This window comes from Sapajus apella, unplaced genomic scaffold (assembly GCF_009761245.1).
Source record: "Sapajus apella isolate SASKATOON/1434 unplaced genomic scaffold, GSC_monkey_1.0 scaffold90, whole genome shotgun sequence".
Taxonomy (NCBI): domain Eukaryota; kingdom Metazoa; phylum Chordata; class Mammalia; order Primates; family Cebidae; genus Sapajus; species Sapajus apella.
The window spans coordinates 4,498,428-4,518,635 of NW_022437030.1; the positions used below are offsets into that span (position 1 = coordinate 4,498,428).

Sequence of the window (20,208 nt, forward strand, 5' to 3'; positions counted from 1 at the left end):
AGTTTATGTTGATCTGGGCCTGGATCTTGTTACTTTTTAGCTCAAATCTAAATCTTTATCTTCCTCTAAGAGTTGAGAGGACATTTTTTACGTCGTCATTTTTACAGTTGTAATTTTTACCCCTTTCATCAAACAGAGCTGGTTAGATTAGCAGCTCTTAGCACTGAGATGAAAATATTGGTAGGGCCCAATGGGCCCTGTTTTGTTTATTCTAACAGAGCAGGCTTTGATCTAGACATATTTCCTGGGGTCTGGACCCGATGACCTAATTCCTGTCTTATCCGTCTCTACTTTTCTGTGAATCTCAGATTGTGCTTTACTGTGGGGCCCTTTGAAATTCACTTTACGCATTTTTCCACTTTGTTACCCCCTCTGACATTTGTTTCATTTGGGGTGGAGTGTGTAACTCCTAGTAAAGAATCCATTGCTTTATTTTTCTAACAGGACTGCTAAGTTTTAACAGAGTGGGAGATTTTCCTTTTTTTTTTTTTTTTAAGTTCTCTCATTCTTGACATTCACAACATGCCAAAAACAATAAGCAAATAATCTACTGCTAGAAATTTATGTCAACTGCAAATCATTTAGAATTTTCTGTTTGAAGATTTTTTTTCTTCTAATTAAAAAAAAAAAAAAGAAAATTATCCTCCCTCCACTCCCTAAAAAGCCATTTGAATAGACTTGGCCTGTGAAGATTGGGATGTGAAAACTCTAAGCCCAAAGTCACCTTCAGCTATCTCCAGCTGATCTTCAGGAATCCTCCCCTAAGCTACCCACCCTTCCCCCACCCAGACCCGGGGGGAAGATCGTCTCGGGCAGCTTGGGTCAGTATTGGTTCTTTCTTTCTCTCTTTCTCTTTTTCCCTCCCCAGGTCCCTGTCAATTACCAAACTGCTCTTCCAAGTATATTTTCCAGAAACAAGGAAACCCGTGAGGGTGGGTGGAAAAGGAGGGGTAGTGGAGTTGGAGGGGGAAGGAAAAAGAAAAAGCACGAAGGAATATAAGGAAGGAAACACAGAGAAGAGAATGAGAGAATGATAGCTACCCAGGCAGAGAGGAAGAACAGGAAACGTAGCTCCTGGGGAGGGGTGGAGGAAGAAAAACTCGAATAAACTACAAGTTCCTAACTTTCGTAAATTTTGAGTGATAGGTACAAAGTGTTTCTTAAATTCTTCTCTGTGCTGTTCTGTATTTTTACAATTCCCATAAAAAAAAAAAAGCTGGGGAAACTGTCACCAAAGTGAGTATTTTTAGTTAAAAAATTCTGTGAACTTAGTTGCAGCAACAATCCTTCCTTAATTCAGTGAACTCGGTTTTCCGCTATCCCAATACCATCAAGGGGCACCTCCAGTGAGGCGTGGCGGGGCGAGGGTGGGGGAGTAGGTGAGAAGGGGGTGCCTGCCCGTCGGCTGCCTTCACCTCAATCCATTTGCTTTATAAATGTAAATCTAGTTCTGTTTTGCGGGCCGAGTCCAAAGGTTGAGTGTGTTTTTCACACTGGGAGGAGAAGCAGGGCAGAGGGCGATTTCTTATTTTGGAAATGGATGGAAAGGGGAATGAATGGGCAGGTAATGATCAATAGATTAGAACGATAGTTAATCAATAAATGGATAGGCAGGGACAAAAGCGGAGAGGGAGGGAGGGACGGAGGGGGGGAGAGAGAGAGAGAGAGAAAGGGGGGCGGGGGAGAAACAGACAGAGAGACCCTCAGACCTTTTCCTAAACGCTTTTGATGCCTCCCGAAAGAAAAGTGACTTTTGCTCCCGCAACTCACTTTCAGAAACCACTGGAGGGAGGGTAGGAGGTTGGTGATCAGAGGGAAAGAGAACAAGGCGCCCGGGCTCCCCTCTCTCCACCGCCTGCCTCTTGGACATGGACGCGCAGCCGGAGGTGGTGCTGGGCGGTGACCTTCGCGCCAGGCCCTGCGTGTGGGAGCCCCGGGGACCCGGTGGCGGCGACCTTTGGAGAGCGGGATCCAGCTGCTGTCGGACGCTCGGTGGATGGCGTCGGGGGGCAGCCACCTGGGCCCTTTGGAGATGGGGGGCGAGGAGCCTGGCGTGTGCGCCAGGGGGGCACTGTCGAAGCCTGCCCCTCTCGGTGGCTGGCAGACCCTCGGACCACTTCCCTAGGAGGTCCCCAGGCCCTGTCCCTCGGCGCACGGTCCGCCCACGGGACAGGGGCCTGGGCGCAAAAGGCGTGCAGCCGGGGGCAGCCCCTCCTCGCCACGCCCAGCGATGGGAAGGTGTGGACTTAGTCTGTGCAGCGGAAACCGCTCCATCTGGCCCGCGCAGAACAAGAGCTTCTGGCTGGAATTCCGGCCTTCAATCCGTGCCCCCACGCTTGAGGAAAAAGGGTCACCCCTGGGGCAGAGGGGACGGGACGGGAGAGGCGAGACCGAGAAATATGTCCCTCTAAACGTTCGCTTGCCGAGCCTTCGGGGTGATTCTCAGCATCACTCATTACGTGGCGCACCCCCCCCACGCCCACCCGGCCGCCGCCCTCTCTTCCTCTGGGGCTCCCACCCCCTCCCCTGCACTGCCTCGGCCCAGGTCAGCGCCCACCTTCCCGAACGCCGGGCCTGGGCCGGGAGGCGGAGCAGGGGCTGAGGGCGCCTGTTAGGCACCGAGATCTAAAGGCAGGGTCGGGGGAGAGCGGCCCCGGGTGGCCCGAGCCCTGGTGGAAACTTCTGCAGGAAGCGGCCCGAGACTTTCTACCTTACCTGGGCACAACCGCTGGCTGCGGCGGTTTACCACCTCCCCGAAACATTAAAAAAAAAAAAAAATTAAAAAAATCGGCGACCCCTCTGGACACAGCTTCCATTTAGTCCGTTTGCTCACCCCAAAAGAGTGATCAGGAGGAAGAAAGCCTGTTTCCCCCTTCGCCCCAGAACAACAGGGAGAGGGGAAGAATCCCATTGAATTCGCATGATGAAATATTCAAGCTGACGCTACATAACCTTTCTAATAGACTTTTTCTTTCAAATATGCATGTGCGTTTAAATGCCTAAAAGACCAATTAAATAAAGAACATGTTGACCTCTCTGGGTTGAGGCCCAGTTTGAGTCAGATTATATAACCCCGCAGCATCAGGAACTCCCCAGCAATGTGGCTCTCAGCTGCCTGAAAAAAAACGTGACTGTATTAAGGGAAATAAAACCAAAATAATAAAAGTGAAATCTAAATCGGCATAAATATCTGGCTTAAAAGAAACTTACCTGTTGGGATAAAACCTCCGACAACTTCTTTTTATGTCATTTCATTTTTTCATTTTTCTTGGGGATGGGTAGCAAGTGGAGTCTATAAAATTCATTCCTAAATGAGTCATAGATACTGGGAAAATATCTACGGACTCCAAATTTCAAAATAAAAGAAAACGCAGGCTCATGCAAACTCGTTTCTGTTATGCCTTTTACAATTCCTCATTTAAAGAGAGTTACACACTCACATACACAATTTACCGCTACCTGGGGAATAGTGAAAATGCATTTAGGGGCCTAGCTAAATAGAAATGCACTCTAAAAACACAGACACATTATTTTGTTTTATCTGTTGCAAAAAAAAAAAATGTATTTGATTACTTGAGTAAAATTACAGTATCTCTGCTGTTAGTAAGTATTAAATGTTAAAGAAATTGGACCCCCCCTTTCCTTTCAACTTTCCAAGAAAGTGCATGTAACAGTCCAATTTTTTTCTTCCATACCTAATACAAAATAAACAAACACTATACCTGCTCTCTTGATCAAGAAGAAGCATTTGCTCTTGTAAGGAACATATGTACATTTTAATGAAAGTGATATTTCTTATTGTATATACAAGAGCATCTACATTTTCTCCACTGAAGGTTGTTCAAGATGCTATACTTAGCAGCATTGTGAAATTCCAGCACACATTTTCTATTGTGAATATACCTACAAGGCAAAATGTTACGTCTCAGTTTCAACTACCAAAACAACACTTGTTTTCTTTTTCTCTAAATAATTCTGCGTGCTTATTACTGTACAGAAACTTATTGACATTGAAGACGACTCAAGTAAAAAGCACAATACAAATAGCAGTTCCAAATGGAAATGGTTAAATCTACAAAACAAAACAAAACAGGTTGAATTTTAGAATAAAAACTAAAAAACCAAACCTTTCAAAGAACCACACTGTTCAGTCTGTACTTTGAGTCCTTTCCTTAAATCTGTTTTGAAAGATTAGACAATGTGTTTGCTGATAAAATTTTCCAGCAGGATCAAAGTGTACATGTATATACAGACTTTATTAGAGATCTAATGCATCACCGAGGCATTGCATCAACACCAGATTCATATTAAACTGGATATAGAAAATAAGTTAATGCCAGATTACAACTGCCTAGCAGGGCAACTTGCAACTGCCATAAATGTTACAGCAAGTTTACAGCACTCTAGTCAATTAGTATTTAGTCCAAAATACAGAAGACCAAAGTTAACGCTTGCATTCTGTTTGCAAAGCAAGGTTATATCACTAATAAATAAGCTTTCTTAGAACTCTAAAGTTGAACAAGGTACAAAAAGAATGTCTTCATAATGTTGTAGTTCATAGATCTAGGGAACAGAAGGAAGGGGCACAGTTGTGGGGGCGGGCAAGGAGTAGGAGGCCACCATAGGTCGCATTCTGAACAGGAATGAATGCTATGTCTCCAGCCCAGCTGCTTTAACTTGTGACGATCTCTTTGCTGTCCTCCACGAAACGGGTGAAGCGGAAGTTGGTTCCGTTCTCACTGCCTGCCATTTTCTCCAGGCCAGCCAGGGGAGCGTTGGGCTCTGAGTTCTGGAGCCTCTCCAGGTTTCCTGTCAGCCCACTAATAGGTGAGCTGTTCCCACTGCCGAGGCTTCCAGGAATTGGAGGGATGCCACCATTCTGAATGACGGAGATCTCGTTGGCTTTCATCGCCAGCCCGTTGGAGAGCGCTGCTGCATACTGATTCCAGAAGCTGGAAGGATCCCCACTTCCTGATCTTGCCGCCAAATCCTTCTGGAACATTTCTGGGAACTTGACGGGATTGCCTCCTAGAAATGTCATGGGGCCATCCACAGAGAGCCGCCGACCCCGTCGCGCAGGGGTGCTATTCCACATGTGAGTGCCCATGTGTACCTGAGATACGGGGAGGGCAGGCAGAGAGGAGGGGGGGAAAGAGGAGGGGGAGAGAAGCTTAATAGCTGAATCTGTCTCGATTCATATCCCAAATGTCCACAAAGCAAGTGGCCTAAATGTCTATTCTCATCATGTGACAGACAGTGAAGGCAACAGGAACCATCCATTCCTCCTGTCTAGCAATAACATGTTCACTCTCTGCGGCCCTGGGCTGTCTCCCCTCTTCCTGGGCAAAGATGCCTTACTTACTTCTTTTTTATTACCCATATTTAGCTTATAATGGCCTCAAGCAAGCCAGGCAGTGGTGGATAGCTCCTTTCAGGGTTAGAATTGTTATGTCCACTCTCATTGCAATGCTAAGTATTGTATCTGACACGCTTTACCCTATAAATGTCCTTTTCAGATGGGAAGAAGGTGTCCCTCCCTGATTGCCCATTGGAGGGCCTGCGTATGGAGAGAAAAGCCAGAAAGTAATTATTCATCTCACATTACTGGGAGCAATCTCCAGAGAAATACTCTGTCAACAGAAAAACGTACACACTAAGAGCACTCAACTGTTGCTCTAGAACTTAAGCATATTTGCTTTATTTCCATATCAGTAGGAAATGCTGTATAATCAATTATCATAATACCCATTAGCAGAGCAGTGACGTTATTGTTTTTAGACAAACAAACCATGCTGGACTGCAGTTATGAAAAATAGATGCATACGCCGAGAGCCGTAATTATTAAGTGATACGGGCAGCACACAGGCCACATGGAGCTCTTTAATCAATACCCCATGGCAACGCCAGGCTGTCTTCCTTGGTAGGTAAAGCAATTCATTTGGTGCACTTAGCGAGACAACAGAGAGAGGCCGCTGCTTCGCTTAGGTACCAAATTATTCAATGTGCACTGACATTCAGTGAGCTGCAGCCTGCCCTTGTCCCTGCCATGATCCTGACCCTCCCAGGCACCCTCGTTTCTCCCCCGTCCACCATGTGCAGCAGGTTCCCTTGCAAGAGCTCTCGCCCTGAATATCTGGGCTGATGACTCTGGGGGCATGCATTATAGATAATCAATGACAGTGGGACAGGGTTGAGGGAATGGGTGAGGTGCAGACAGAGCAAGGTACCTTAAGATTGCCTTTAGTCGTAAAAGCTCTTCCACAAATAGTGCAAGCAAAGGGTTTCTCTCCAGTGTGAGTTCTCTCGTGAATCTGCAGGGCACTCGACGAGGAAAAGGTTTTGCCACACGTGTTGCAGTAGTGCTGCTTGGGAGTTCTCCTGGGCAGAGCCGGGAGCAGAACTGGGGATGTGGCAGAGGAAGACAGAGGCCCAGAAGGGACATGACTGGTGGGGGTGTCCTTACTGTCCTGAGGAGAAACATGCACGAAGCCGTTGACCTCTGTTTTGATGAGAGATGACAACGAGTTGGCGGGAATCACCGCCGAGTTCTGATTGGGGCCAAGGTTGGAACTGGGCTCAAAGAGCTGGGATGGCAGATCTCGCATCTGATGTGTCAACATGTGCTGCTTCAAATTACCCTTTGTGGAAAAGCCACGATTGCAAACTGTGCAAATAAATGGTCTCTCTTTGGTATGACTTCTATAGTGAATGTCCAAGGCACTCTGACAAGCAAATGTTTTGCCACAAATGTCGCAAGCAGTGTTTTTAAATTTACCCCGGTCTCTGAAAGGGAAGAGGATCCCCAAAGAATCTTCTTTGATGATTTTCTCTGCGTGACTCGACGTCAAATCCAAAGCCCCACCATTCACTGGGGTGGGAGACAAACCATTGGCAAACTCACTTGGGACCGCTCTCTGTGGTTTCTCCTCAACGCTGGGTGACTTGTGGAACTCCTGGGTGCTGTTGGACGGGGACAGAGCCTGCATGGAAGAGGTAGACTCTGAGATGGCTGGGCTGCCGGCACTTTGGCTCTCCATGTCACCACCCACTGAGGATGAATCATTGGTCAGCACATCCCCCTCGACGGACCCATTCTCCACCGACTTCAGGCTGGCCTGCAGCTGCTCTGCCAGGCCGGCATTGATCATCTTCATCTGATTTTCCAAAGCAGCAATACTCGACATCTCTAGGGGCAAAGGCGAAGAAGATAAGCTGTCTTGGGAGGCATCTGCAGACTTGGGCGTATCGGGGATGCTGCCCTCAGGACAGTCTTCCATGTTTTCATCAGAGAAGTTGTCTAGGTCATCAAAATTTTTCTCATCGAAGGAGCCTGTGTCAGACTCCATGGACTCGGGGTAGCTGTCGGGGACTGGGGTGTTGGGGATCTGGCCTCCCATATGCATTCGGATGTGCTGCTGTAGGACCACAGCATTCGTGAACTTCTTCTGGCAGATGGGGCAGGAATGCTGGACTCTGAGTGGGGGCATAGCACGATGGACACTGTAGTGGGTTTTAAGGTTCCCTTTTGTGGTGAAAGCCCGGCCACAGATCTTACACTTAAAGGGCCTCTCCCCAGTGTGTGTCCTGTAGTGCATTTTCAAGGCGCTCTGGCAGCTGAGAACCCGGTGGCAGATGATGCACTCATTGGGGTCAGTGGCCTTCTTGTCAATGTTTTCTACCAGTTGCTGAAGCTTGGATGTCTCTGATGCCTGGGCTGAGTCCAGAAGTCCCCCAAAAGGAAACTTGGCCTTGAACTGCTCGGACATGAGCGGCAACAAAGGGTTGGTGAAAGTGGTGGCACTGCCCACAGGGCCGCAGTCTGCCACTGGGGAGCTCAGGGTGCTACTGCTCGCTGTTGGGACTGAGTTGGTGACCATGCCACTTTCTTCGTTTTTGCCACTGGAGGGTGGCAGAGTGGACCCTTCGGCTTCCTCTGGGAGCCCACCTAGGTTTCTCATGGCTGGCTCAGACACCCCGGAGTCACTTTTGACTGAGCCTGGGGGGCTGGTGGCAGAATGGCTGATGGGGATGGGGGCTGGCTCTTCTGTCTTGATGAAGGGTATGAGGCTTGGGAGGGTTGGGGGCAATGGCAGGCCGACTGAAGTGGTCAGAGTAGGCAGGACTGGTTTGGTGTCTAGCCAGCTGGTGACTGGCTTCTCTGGAGGGATGGACATGCCGTATGGGATGCCAGTACTCGTGGGGATATTGTCCAAATGCTCAGGCACAGGATAGGGGTTCATCTGGATGTGGGGGTATTTCTCTTTGTGGCGCTGAAAGTGGACTTTCAGATTCCCCTTGGTGGAGAACCTGTTACCGCAGATGTTGCACTTGAACGGCCTCTCTCCGGTGTGGGAACGCAAGTGGATCTGCAAGGCACTGTCACTCCCAAAGACCTTCGCGCAGAACCTGCACTTGTGTTTGAAGAATGCCTCATCGGAAGTACTTTTTGCTTCGAAGGCAGTGACATTTGGTGGCTTGCTTTTTCTTTGCTGGGCCAAGGCAGACAAGGAGTTTAAATCCTCTGCAGTTGTTCCGATGTTGGGCAAAGGGCTGGGGAAGACCGAGTTAGGGGGGGCTGGCTGAGGTAGAAGTGGATTAGACGCAGGACTTAATAAACTGCTTATTGCAAAAGCTGGTGAGGACGAAGATGAGACCGCTGGGTTGCTGACATGGGAGGCCCCAGCACTCGAAGCCACTTTTTCTGAGGACGGGGTGGTAACTGCTGCTGCCAATATGTTCATACTGGGAGAAGAGCCGCTGTTGGATGGAATGATGGTGTTGCCAGAACTGCTGTGAGGTAGCTGGATTGGGGGTAGCTGTTTCACACCACTAATGCTGGCAGATTGGCTGGCAAGGCTCTGTGCCAATCCAGCTGCTGCTGCCAGCTGCTGAGATAAATGGGAACTTAGCGTGGACAAGGGGTTAGCAGATGTTCGTAAAGTACCTTGAGAAGGACTAGAAGATGTTGGCAAGTCTGCGTTCTGAGAAGCCAACAGCAATATTTGGTGACGAATCTGTTCGATCAATTGCAGCTGGTGGATCTGCTGCTGCTGCAGAGCTAGGAGCTGTTCCATGAGGGCTGGGACTGCCAGCTTGCCCCCGGAGGCCCCACCGCACCTCGCTTCCTGGGAGAACTGGGCTACCGCCACCTTGGTGCTCTGGAGGTTCTCGATGATGACGTTGCTATTGATCACGGAGAAGTTGCCCAGTGTTGTCAGGTCCCCGAGTTGAGGTAGAGAGGTTGTGATCGCTGAGGTACCTGTGGAGGAGCTGCTGCTGCTGCTGCTGCTGCTGGTTGGGGCGGTACTGCTGTGGCTGCCGCTGGAAGTGCCGTTACTGCTTTTGTTAGCAACCGGGGCCTCCACCTCCATGGACTCTTCCCTGTCAAGTCCGTTGTGTTCTGAAAGGTCGCTGCAGTCCACTTGATCTGTTTTGTTCACTGTGTCATTCATTTGTTCATGAGGATTATCGGGAGGGGGACTGGGGGAGAAGGTTTCGGGTGGGGAGGCTGGATTTTCATTTACGATTAAAACTAATTGATTTTTAGTACAGTTCTTCTTGTGGAGCAGAAGATCTGATAATTCAAAGAACTCGGCACAGCACCGGCCACAGACGTGGGCATCCTTGCTCTTAGTGGGGCGACTCGGTTGAACCTTTTCTGTGTCTCCTACAAACATCAAAAAGGTGCAGGGTTAGAAAAGGGGCCAGGACACACAATCACCTATGAGTTAAAAAAAAAAAAAAAGGCTAATCAATGGTTTTCTACCTGCAACCTGCAAAACTCAAAACAGTAGCCCTTGAGAAACAATCAATATTACCTAAGAACACCCATGATTAATTTTTAAGGGTATGGAGGAATTCCTATCCATCTGGTATCTCAGAGAGTCATAGACTTCAGATATTTCATCAAAATATAAAATACTAAAAATGGGAGACATTGGTGCATGATGGAATTCCATAGCAAAATATTGATTTCCAATCTTTTATACACCTTATTGTCTACTTGTCCGGAGAGGGTCCACAAACCAATCTGAGGACTTATTAGGCTCTTGAGTTTCTGTCAACCTTATTCATTTTCAACAGACTCAAAGATATCTGTGACAGTTTGTTCTGTCACTAAACTAATTTGTAGTCATTCAGGTTCCAATCAGTTGTTGACAAGGGTGGGGGGGAATGCATATCACCAAGCTATAGACTGACAACTTGAAAATCACCTCAAGCCCCTACCTCCAACCTGCACTACGTCTGATCCGTGACAAACACACTTTAGTCACATCAGTAACAAATCCTCCAGACCGCTCCTCAAAACTCACTTGAACACAAAAGGGAAGGCAACACAAACAATGAAGAGAAACACAATGATCATAATCCGTTACAAGGCCTGCCTGGCACCTATGTATCACCCGATGGCATGTTTATTTTTAAAATTAAAGATACAACTCTGGCTACCATCCCACTAATCAAAGGATATATGCCACTATGCTTCAAATGGCAACATTATGCCTCTAAATATTTCATCAAAAGTACTCTCTATGTCTATAAAAACTGGCACAAGATTTACATTTCTGATTAAACATCAACTTCAAGAAGGATGTGCAGTTGTGAAGTACTCCCATCTCCTAAGAAATAATTCTTGGTTTAGAGTTTGGAAAGGTTTTGCAGCTCTCCTTGTCTAAATGTCTTTAAAAACAGTTTGCTCTTAACTGTTATCAATTGTTTAACAGATTGTCCTGAACCTTTTATTATAAAAATCCCTTTATTTCATGTTTGTTTCCACTGGTTGCTCAGATGTCTTCTCACTAAGATCCATTTGTAAATTAAACAGAAAAATCTCTAACTCCAAGCTAACATCCTATTCAAAGACAGGATGGCTTCCCATTGTTTGCCCAGCATGGGGAACACCAACTTCTGTTGTACAAATGGTGTGTGGTCATCTACGAAGGCTGTGAAAAAAAAAAAAAAACTGTTTAATTCAGGATTACCTCCCTGCATGCTTTTCTGCAGAACTGAATCAGATAATAGGTAGTTTCCATGACTTCCAAATTGAATCTCCCAGAAAACTTGCAGAAAACAAAGTAATTGCAGATATGGATAAATGTAAAATCAAAATGCTGCTTTTTTCGGTAAAGTCCACTCGAAAGGGTCAGCTCTTTGCCTTTTTGTGGTAAACATTTTAAAAAGCTTGACTAGTTTGACATTCCAGAAAATAAAACTAATACCTAAATACTAACTTCTGGAAATTCCTTAACTCTATTTGCCTTGAGTGATGCCGAAGTTGATTAGAACCCCTGGTGAAGTATGCCAAATGTATGCACACTTTATTCGCTGGGAGTGTTATTTGAGTAGCTAAGTTATACTTAACAAGCCAGCTTTCCTAATACCCATCTTTTAATCTCCACAAGGGTATAGTGCAAAATGCATTAACACCACCAAACAAATCTTAGTTGTAGCAGAAAATACCAGTAATGATTTGGTTTTAATTTAATGTTTAATCATCCTAATTGGCACTGGATTCCTATGCATATGGAAGGTGCTGTTTTAAGCACTTTCTGTCTCTCCCCCTGCCTTAAAATCATATAAACAAAATATTAGATGAAATTTGCTAAAGTTATGTTGCTTAACTTGGGACAAAAATAATGTGACAAAAATTCTGTTTAAAGCTTCTTATTTTGACAACCAATTTTAAATGATGCATCCATTTCAGATGCTTATTTTAAACTAGGAAATGCAATTCCTAATATATTCAACAGAAATGTTATTTCTTTCTCTTTGCACATTTCCATATGTAATGGTTATGTTTCCATCTACTTTTACAGCCAATTATGAAGGAACAAAAGCTATTCTGTTTGTTCACACATTTTCAACAAAATGCATTAAAACTATTATGTCAGCATGTTCTATTAAGCTCTGCATTCAGTGGAAAATACTTTTCAACCAGCTCACATTTATCAAAACATAAAGCCACTTTAAAACACAGTTTTGCTTGGTCAGCTGGGCTTAGACAAATAATGACAGATTCAGAACTAAATAACTAGCAAGGGAAATCAGAAAACTGACTTCATCAATTGTACACATTACAATGTAGTTGCTTCAAATATTTAGCACATCTGTGCTCACGATTAAAAGATATTTTAATTCTTTATAACTTGCAAACATCTGATATTCTCATAATATATAGAGAAAATAAAAGGAAGGTTACTTTACAGGGTTTAGCTGATGATTCCTTTCCCACACTCGAATTCTGCATTTGTGCTGCCTCAAGACTCACTTGAGAATTTTCAAGTTTTTTAACCTGAAAATTTTTATATTTAGGATTGTGCTAACTGGATGGAAAATATAGATGTTTAAAAATAAATGTCTGCTTGCTTTTAAGAGACTGTGTTAAAAACTTGCCCGTATTTTAGCTTAGGTTTTCACAACATTTTTAATAAGCTGACATTTGATCTCACTGTAGAGTCAACTAATTTAATTTCCTGATGTTTGTGAACACCCCACTCCCCCAAAATACTGGTATCTATTTTGATTTATTTCAAAAGCAGGTGTTGCTACACTGTAATAATTCTTAACTTTAAATCTATCTGCATTTGGAACAAAATTCCAAGGAAGCAGCCTTTTATTAAAAAAAAAAAAGAAAAGAAAAGAAAAAAAAGACAAAACATGAGGACTAGTTGGACTTTTTACCAAAGGGAATATTTTAAGTTGTAGTAAGATTCCCCCCCCCCCCACACACACACAAGGAGGAACATGTTCTAATTCATTTTTCTGATTGTCTGCTATCTTGTATCTCTCTCAGTAATCTGTTACACAGGATTGCAACTGGTGACCCCATTATAGTAAATACAGTTGCCTTGTTCCTTGTGCTATGGTGAAATAGCATTCCCGTTCCTTTTCTATGGATTTTGCATACAGATTAATTTTGTAAGCAACCCTAGTCATATAGGAAAATTTAAGAAGCAGTGGTTTTCTAAGTATGTACACACAAACAGATATTTGGAATTTTCTGGGCCTTCTTTTAGTGGGAAGGGAAGAGTGATTTTATATCTCCACCAAATTTATACTAAAATCCAAAATGCTTTAGTTTCTGATGTATTAAGTACTTGATGCCTAATTCAAATTTGTCAGCTTTTCATCATCTGAACCAAACTGCAGAATCGGAAGGAGAAAATTGAAGTGTTCTAGGATATGTGTCTACTGAGAAAATAAAAATAAAACTATGCCCCGCACAGAAAGGTTTAGACAGCCAGGAAAGGAAAACAAAACAGAAAACAAACGCAACCACCTTACTCTACCAGATTTAGTTTTCTTTGTTGGAGCTCTTCAGAAAGACACTTCACTGTACTTCCCATTATCTTAAGATTGCATTTATATTTCTTAATAGAACTTCTCAGGATAGTGGTTTTGGAGTCCTTAATTTTAACAGCCTGCTCCTTTTCTTATCACAAATATATTTGATTGATTGATCTCTTACCTTTTTTTTTCAACACCGACCTACGAAAAGTCTGAAATCCAAATGTCCAACTTAAGATCCCAAAGAAATTTTAAACACTACAACATACGCTGTGCATATTTTCTGTGATGTCTAAAGTTTCCTCTATGTGACACACAACCAAATGACAAATTTTCTGGTACCCTTGAAGTTTACTCACTGTTCTGACCGGGATTAGTGTATTCTCTTGTGGAAGAATACAAGTGAAATCTCTGAAAAAATAACAACATGGACGAGAAACTGCTTTTAAAATAGAGATCCAAGCCCACCTAATAGACACAATAAATGAAAGGGGAAAATGTCTTTCCCATGGATGAATCAAACTGAACACTAGATGGGGTTCCAGTTGCAAGGGTTTGTTCAAAAACTTCTTTGTGGCTTTCCTATTGCAGTGACGCGTAAAAAAGAGACTCCTTAAGGCGAGATCTAAACTTTGACTACATAAACATTGGCAAAGGCACAAGAAACTAAATCCCTGTTGTTTGAGGGTAAAACTGAGCTATGGGAACTACCTGTCAATCTTCCCCTTTGGGGGTCTGGCATCTGAGGGTGACAGGGGAATAAGGTTAGGAAAAGAAGCCAAGCTGATAAGGTGAAACTAAAATAAACTACTAACTTCCTGCTAAGTGACTAGCAGGATTCAATTTGGGGGTCACTGGGAAGATACTGAAGGACATATTATGATCTGGACCTTGTCACCTTTGCATGGGAGGAGGCTAGCAAAGGTTAAAACAGCTTGACACATCTAGGTTTTCTAAAGCCTGGCACACAAACTTTTTTCTTTTTTGGGGGAGGGGTGTTAGTTCTTTGGTTAACTTTCCACCTCTTTCTCCAAACTACTTCAGTTTTAATAATCTAAGAATAGTTTTGGAATATTCTGATGCTATCTGTACCAAGAAGTGTCTCAGGAAAACCTAGTTGAGGTTGTAGAAGGAATCTGTTCTGGTTCCTACAGAGAGCTTGGCTTTTAACGATTTCAGAAACTTAACCAGTCTGCCTATTTCTATTCCAGTAAGACCTTCACCATAAAAATGTAGAGTTCTTCTATCTTCTAACAGGCTCTGTTGGTAAAGACAACTTGCTACCTCCAAAAGTATAAAGAAAAGGAATAAAGCCTCCAAAGAATAACCTATACATTACTACTTGTGCCAATGAACTCCGGGGGAAACTCTATGTAAAATAAACCACAAAACATTCAGTATCACATATTCACTTTCACACATACTACCGTGTGCGTGTGTGTGTGTGTGTTTAACATTTTAGAAAGTATGTGCGGCCTGAAGCGAATCACACAAAAACAGTTTGCATTTTCTCATCCAGAATCTTCCATTATGAAAACTTAAAACGTCTATGATTAAATATGAATTCCTTCCAACTGCCTTATCTTGCAGGTGTTGGTTTTTTTTTTTTAAAAAAAGCAAGCAATTAATTACAGTTCTCTCTAACCTTTTGGGCCCAGGGATCAATGTGTTGCTATTAAGCTGCTCAAAATGAGCAAATTACTTTGGTAAATGATAGAATTTCATTATTAATATAAATAAGAGAAATTTTTATGATACTTCATATGATTGTTAGTGTATTATCTGCAATTCATGGTGTTTTATTTTTCCAATATTATCTTTTTCTTGAAACAGCTGAGCATCAAAATTCTATTTAAATAAATGAATGGAGTCTAAATGGGCCATCCACGTAGTAGTTTCAGGAATCTTAAAAACATCAGTAAAGGAAGAAGAACCCCACACATACACGCACACACAATACATAAGTGAAATCCCAATTTAGAGTAAATAACCCACAAATAAAATCATTAGATTCTAATATTCCCTTTCTTCAGAATTATTTATCTTGGTAAACAATCTTTCCAGTAGCAGTCATCTTTCTGCAAGTAATTTGAGACTTGTTGAATATCATTTAAGAGACAGGTCATATTTGCCTTAATCTTGGTTTCATAAAAAGCAGAAAAATCACCAAGTTTAGAGTGTTTCTGGCATTGCAGCTGCAGTAAAGTAGAATAAAATATCAGCATCCTGAAGTCGACCAAATACTCGGTTTTTATTATTATTATTAGTTCCACTTGCTCCAGATGAAGCTATCTGTGCGGCTCCTTAGCATGGCCTGGGTTTTCTTTGTAAGCACACACACACTCAAACACACACAGGCAGGTCACACAACAACACTAAATAGCCCTAGCTGCTTTCAGCTTCGGGAGCCGCTTCTTCAGGGCTCCTGTAACTTGGGTCTACAAACTTTTCTAGGTCTCTGGGTAGAAGTCATACAATTTGAGGCACTGGTAAACAAGAAGTGCATGAACTAGATTTAATTTGGTATGTTTCATATCTCATTTGTCATATTTTAAAGACTATCTCAGGACATAAGAAAAAGTAATCTGAATCCTTAAAAAGGGGCTTGCTTTCTAAAACTGTACCAACCTTTCTTTATACATGTAAATAACAAAACAAAACAGAAAACCCAGTTACTCCTAGAAGTATGGGTTATATGTGCGGAGAAGAATGAGATTGCTGAATTCACTGCAGAAAAGGTGACTTTTAAAAGGTAACCTTGAGTTATGTCATGAACTTTCAATTCTATTTATCTCACAACTACTCCCAAATAAAAAGAACTGGAGTATACTAGGCCTCCATCGGGGTGGATTACTTGTGTACTAATATTACAACACACTAAATCCTGAAACCCTATTACAAAATCTACCCTCTAGGCAACTTCTCCCAAACTTATTGTTCAACCATGTAAAAACAGTCATAACCTAAAACCATTACTACTGAAGAAAAAGAGGAGGGGGTGGGGAGAGGTGAGGAGAGACGGCTGGGAGGGGGTGTTTCCTAGAGAGCCCCTAACAGTTTACTGCTTCTTTAGGACAATGTACCAGCTTTGGGGAAGAAAAAAGAAAGGAAGGAAGAGAAAGAAATCAAAAGAAGGAGAGAAAAGAGAAAGGAAACTTGATTCAGTTAATTAACTAACTTACCTCAAAGCTCAAATAAACTAAAAAAAAAAAGTACTAATAAAGAATAATGGTAAGAAGCAGTGAACTCCTTTAATACTATTGCTTTATGAGAAAACTTAACTATTAAAAATTCCTGATCCAGAAGTCTAAAGGCAAAGGTCTAGCACGCATGATTTATCCTCGAAGGCCGAGACTTTTTTGTTTTAATGTAGAAAATAAGTACAAATTTACAAACACACTAGAAAACGCTCTCTTATCTCTAGTGTGCTTTTTTGTGTACAAACTGTTAGCTTGTGCAGTTTTCCGGTGCAAAAGGTCTCACCAGAAACTTTAGAAAAGATGGGTGTGGGTGCGGGAATCAGAAGAAACTAAACTGAGAAAACCCGGAAAAATACTCGGTGCAGCTGCTGCGGCCTTGGGTCATCTCACCTCTAACTACCCCGCGTGCTCGCTTTCCCTTGGGTTGGAAAGCGGGGTTCAGGGGTTCTTTTCAGCGTACTGAGAAATCGCAGAGGCCCTGGGTAAGGATTCAAGCTTGAGGAAATACTGGGGGCCGGGAAGAGGGTTACTGTAAACCATTTTCTTGATTGATTTCAAGTCCCCCATTTTCTTACAGGGACCCCAAGTCAGGACTCCCTTTACCCGACAGCAGGAGTAAAGGGAGCCAGGGTCCCTTCGCTTCACTGCTTCTCGGCTCTACCCTGAGGCGGGCGCTGGGAAAAAAGCCGGGGACCGTGGGGCCCGGGCGGCCACTGCTTACTGGACTGAAGTGCTGATCAGGGGCACGCTTCGGAGCTCTGTCGGGGCCCAGCTCTCTCCATCACACCTCAAAATGCCGCCAAGGACGCGGGCATCCCGAGCGGCATCCCTAGCCGCTGAGACCCCGCCGAGGCTGCTCCTCGTCTGTCCTCGTGCAGCCGAGGCCAGCTTCTTGCCGGGACTACCCGGGGACCCGAGCCCGAGCGCCGCTGCAACGCCTTGGGCTCTAGGCCTGGGAGCTCTGAGGCCGGCACAGTGAAACACCTTTAGGAGCAAGGAGGGATTCCAGGTGTCCTCCCTCCGTATCCCAACTCCCTGCCCAGATCTCTTGCACTGTCTGCCATAGCTCCCGCACACAAACTTTGTTCTGGACTTGTTCAGCCCCTTCGGGACCCACAGTTGTCGCCTCCATCGGAGAAAGCGAGTGCTCCTGTTTCAGGGGGGATTCCACTCTGGCTGGCCACCCCCAAAACCTGAAAAACTATCCTACGACTTCTTTCCCGACTCGCCTGGAAGTAGGGAGCACTACAATCCGCAGAGAGAGCATACCGACCATAAAGATTTTGGGGGGCAGAGGGTACAAGTGTTGGAGGAAGAGATGCCGGGATAAACTTTGGGAGCCAGATCCGACACTTCCCCCGTCCATTTGCACAGTCTCCGGAACAACTGGCGGCAAGCGGCACTCTCCACTCCGGCCGCGATCCCAGAGAGTCAGGAGCGGGCGCCCCGACACCAATCCCCACCTTCTTGCAGCTCTGAACCTCCAAAGGCACCCCCGTTTTGCCGCGAGGGCCGAGGAGGAGTGTGTGCGTGGGGCAGAGGGGCGCAGCAAGCTGCCCCTACGCTCGGAGTTCAGCCCGGCGCCCGAAGTAAACTTCCTTCCCGCTGGCAGCAGGGCCGGGCGGCAGAGACCCGGCCGGGGGCCCCCGATCGCGGCGCGGGGAGCGCGAGGGACCCCGCGCCATCAGACGGGGACGACCTCCGCCTGCACCCACGCCTTATGGGGCTCCCGGGTCCTGGCCGCCGCTGGGATCCCCGGAAAAACCAGGATGGAGTAGCCAGGCCGGCTTGCCCGCCCTCCTTCCCCCGGGAGGACCCAGCAACTCCGTAAAGATCCTGCAGGGAGATGTGCTCGCTTTCCCCGGGGCAGCCGGGGGAAGCCCAGCAAAGGCACATTGAAAATTAAAAAGAAAAAAAAAAAAAATCACGCCAAGTGGAAGAGCCGATCAGGGCCGCGGTGGGGTAGGGGGTGCGGGGGCCAGCCGCGTGTGCGTGGGTCCGAGTGTTGAGTGAGTGTGAGTGCGTGTGTGTGTGTCCACGACGCGGGCCGGAGCACTCACCATCTCGCCGGGGGAGCGAGGCCACTTCGGGGTCGGATTGGAAATGTTGAGGCTTCGCTTGCTTCCTCCGCGACATGCTGGCTCAAACATCAGCTGGGGCAGAATAAAAAATTACTAAAAAAAAATCTTCTCAAAATTACGGAAATCGAGCGGCGGCGGCGGCGGCGGCTCCCCCCGCCCGCCGGCCCGCCCGCCCCCTCCCCGGCTCCCCGGCCCCGGGCGCAGCGCGCATGTGTCCTTCTATAATTATGATTATCAATAATGCATTGCGATTAATCATAGAGGGGCTCTTTGAAAGGCGATTGGCACCGGGCCAGCGCTATTCAAACCCGCTCGCCTTAATCAATTAGTTCGTGATTTGCTGCAGACCCCTGTCTCTCCGCGCGCTGGCCCAATAAGCCGGCCGCGGGGCTGGCTCTGCGCTCCGCGCCGCCCGACACTGGGTTAACCCTCTTTGCGACCGCCCGAGACTCCGCGGCCTGGCCACAGGGGCCCGGCCTCCTCTCCACTGCGGGCCCGGCGCCCCGGCCGGCGCCCCCCGCTCCCTCCCTCTCCCCTCCCTCCTTCGCCCCCCCCATCCCAGGCTGGGCCGACCCAAATTAGCATGCCCTCCCCGGAATTGAGCCGCCCCGGGTTGGGGGCGGGGGGTGGGGCCGGGGCCGGCGGCAGGGGCTGGGGACACGGGCAGCGGGCGCCCTGCGAACTTCCCAACTCGGGCGCGAGGCGCGCTGGCCTGCGGGGGGAGGGAGTCCCGCGGCGGGATTTGGGGGGAGGGCGTCCCGTTTCGTGAGTGTTTCTTCGTTTCTTTAAGAGCTACCAGAAAGCAGCCCACCCCCACCCCATAAAAAAAAAAAATAAGAGAGTGGGGAAGAGCCAGCCCCACGCCGGTCCGCCTCCCGCCCACGGTTCGGCCTCCCTCCCGCCTGGCTCGGCGCTCCTCCGCCCGAGTTCTCCATCCCCTGGATCCCGGGCTCGCGGGGGCGCGGAGAAGAGGATCCAGGAAAGGTTTGGGAACCTGATGGGTTCGGCGGGGGGGGGGCGGGGGAGGGGCAGCTCTCCCGCCACCCCATCCTCTCCCGGCCAGGGGCCCTGATCCTGCAGCCTCTGGCTTGCCCCCTCGCTCCCTTTCTCTACCTCGGACATTCCCAGGACAATTAGGGCTGAAGTTTTCGGGAGAAGCGGCCCCGAGCCCGTGGGATAAGGGGGCGGCCCGGCTCCGCCCAGGACCCCTCCTGGACCTCCCCCCCGGCTGCCCGGGTTGGCTGCAGGGCGCGTCACTCCGTGGGGAGGCGGCGGCAGCGGTGGCGCCGCAGAGCCCCGGGCGGGCTGAGAGCCGGGACCGGCTAGGGCTCCGAGTTCAGCTTCGGCCGGGGGGAGGGGAGGGGCTGCCGCACACCCTGAGCGCAGCAGCCAGCCCTGGCCTAGGGAGGCACAGCCCGGCCGGACCGGGTCCTGGATTGGGCCAGTCCCCGGGACCCCTGGGCACTCCGCCCTGGGAGGGGGCCGCGCCCCAGCTTTCGGGGACGAGGTGGCGGCGGCGAGCCGGGAAGCGGCGGCGGGGGGCGGGGAGGGGGAGGCTCTGTCCGCTGCTGCCTGGCGGCGCGGAAGCTCGCCTCCACATTTCGGGCACTTGCCGAGAGCGGCTCCCAAACTTTTTGCTC

At 47.0% G+C, this 20,208-nt stretch overlaps 1 protein-coding gene and 1 long non-coding RNA gene across 4 annotated transcripts in view; one reads left to right on the forward strand and one right to left on the reverse strand.

Moving 5' to 3' along the window:
* Positions 1–3,530: 3,530 nt before the first annotated feature.
* SALL1 (spalt like transcription factor 1) lies at positions 3,531–19,744 on the reverse strand. 2 transcript variants are annotated; one of them, XM_032255714.1, is made up of 4 exons: positions 19,682–19,744; positions 18,548–18,640; positions 6,228–9,667; positions 3,535–5,113 (listed from the first exon to the last, which is right to left on the reverse strand). In XM_032255714.1, the coding sequence occupies exons 2-4, from the start codon at positions 18,621–18,623 to the stop codon at positions 4,673–4,675; spliced, it is 3,957 nt and encodes a 1,318-aa protein (XP_032111605.1). In that variant the 5' UTR covers positions 18,624–18,640; positions 19,682–19,744; the 3' UTR covers positions 3,535–4,672. The 2 variants fall into 2 exon arrangements, with proteins under 2 accessions (XP_032111604.1, XP_032111605.1); XM_032255713.1 differs by lacking the exon at positions 19,682–19,744 and having other exon boundaries at positions 3,531–5,113; positions 18,548–19,051.
* LOC116534926 overlaps positions 19,273–20,208 on the forward strand; it is a 44,477-nt gene continuing 43,541 nt past the window's right edge. For both annotated transcript variants that reach the window (XR_004261948.1, XR_004261949.1), the window contains exon 1: positions 19,273–19,552. This is a non-coding gene — a long non-coding RNA (uncharacterized LOC116534926). The remainder of the gene's footprint in view (positions 19,553–20,208) is intronic.

Coding starts and splice junctions, on each gene's coding strand:
- SALL1 (XM_032255713.1), bottom strand. CDS start 18,623: ATGTCGCGGAGGAAGCAAGCGAAGCCTCAACATTTCCAATCCGACCCC. Junction 9,668..18,547: donor CTCGCTCCCCCGGCGAGATG/GTGAGTGCTCCG, acceptor TGATGTTTGTAG/GAGACACAGAAAAGGTTCAA. Junction 5,114..6,227: donor CGACTAAAGGCAATCTTAAG/GTACCTTGCTCT, acceptor CCCGTATCTCAG/GTACACATGGGCACTCACAT.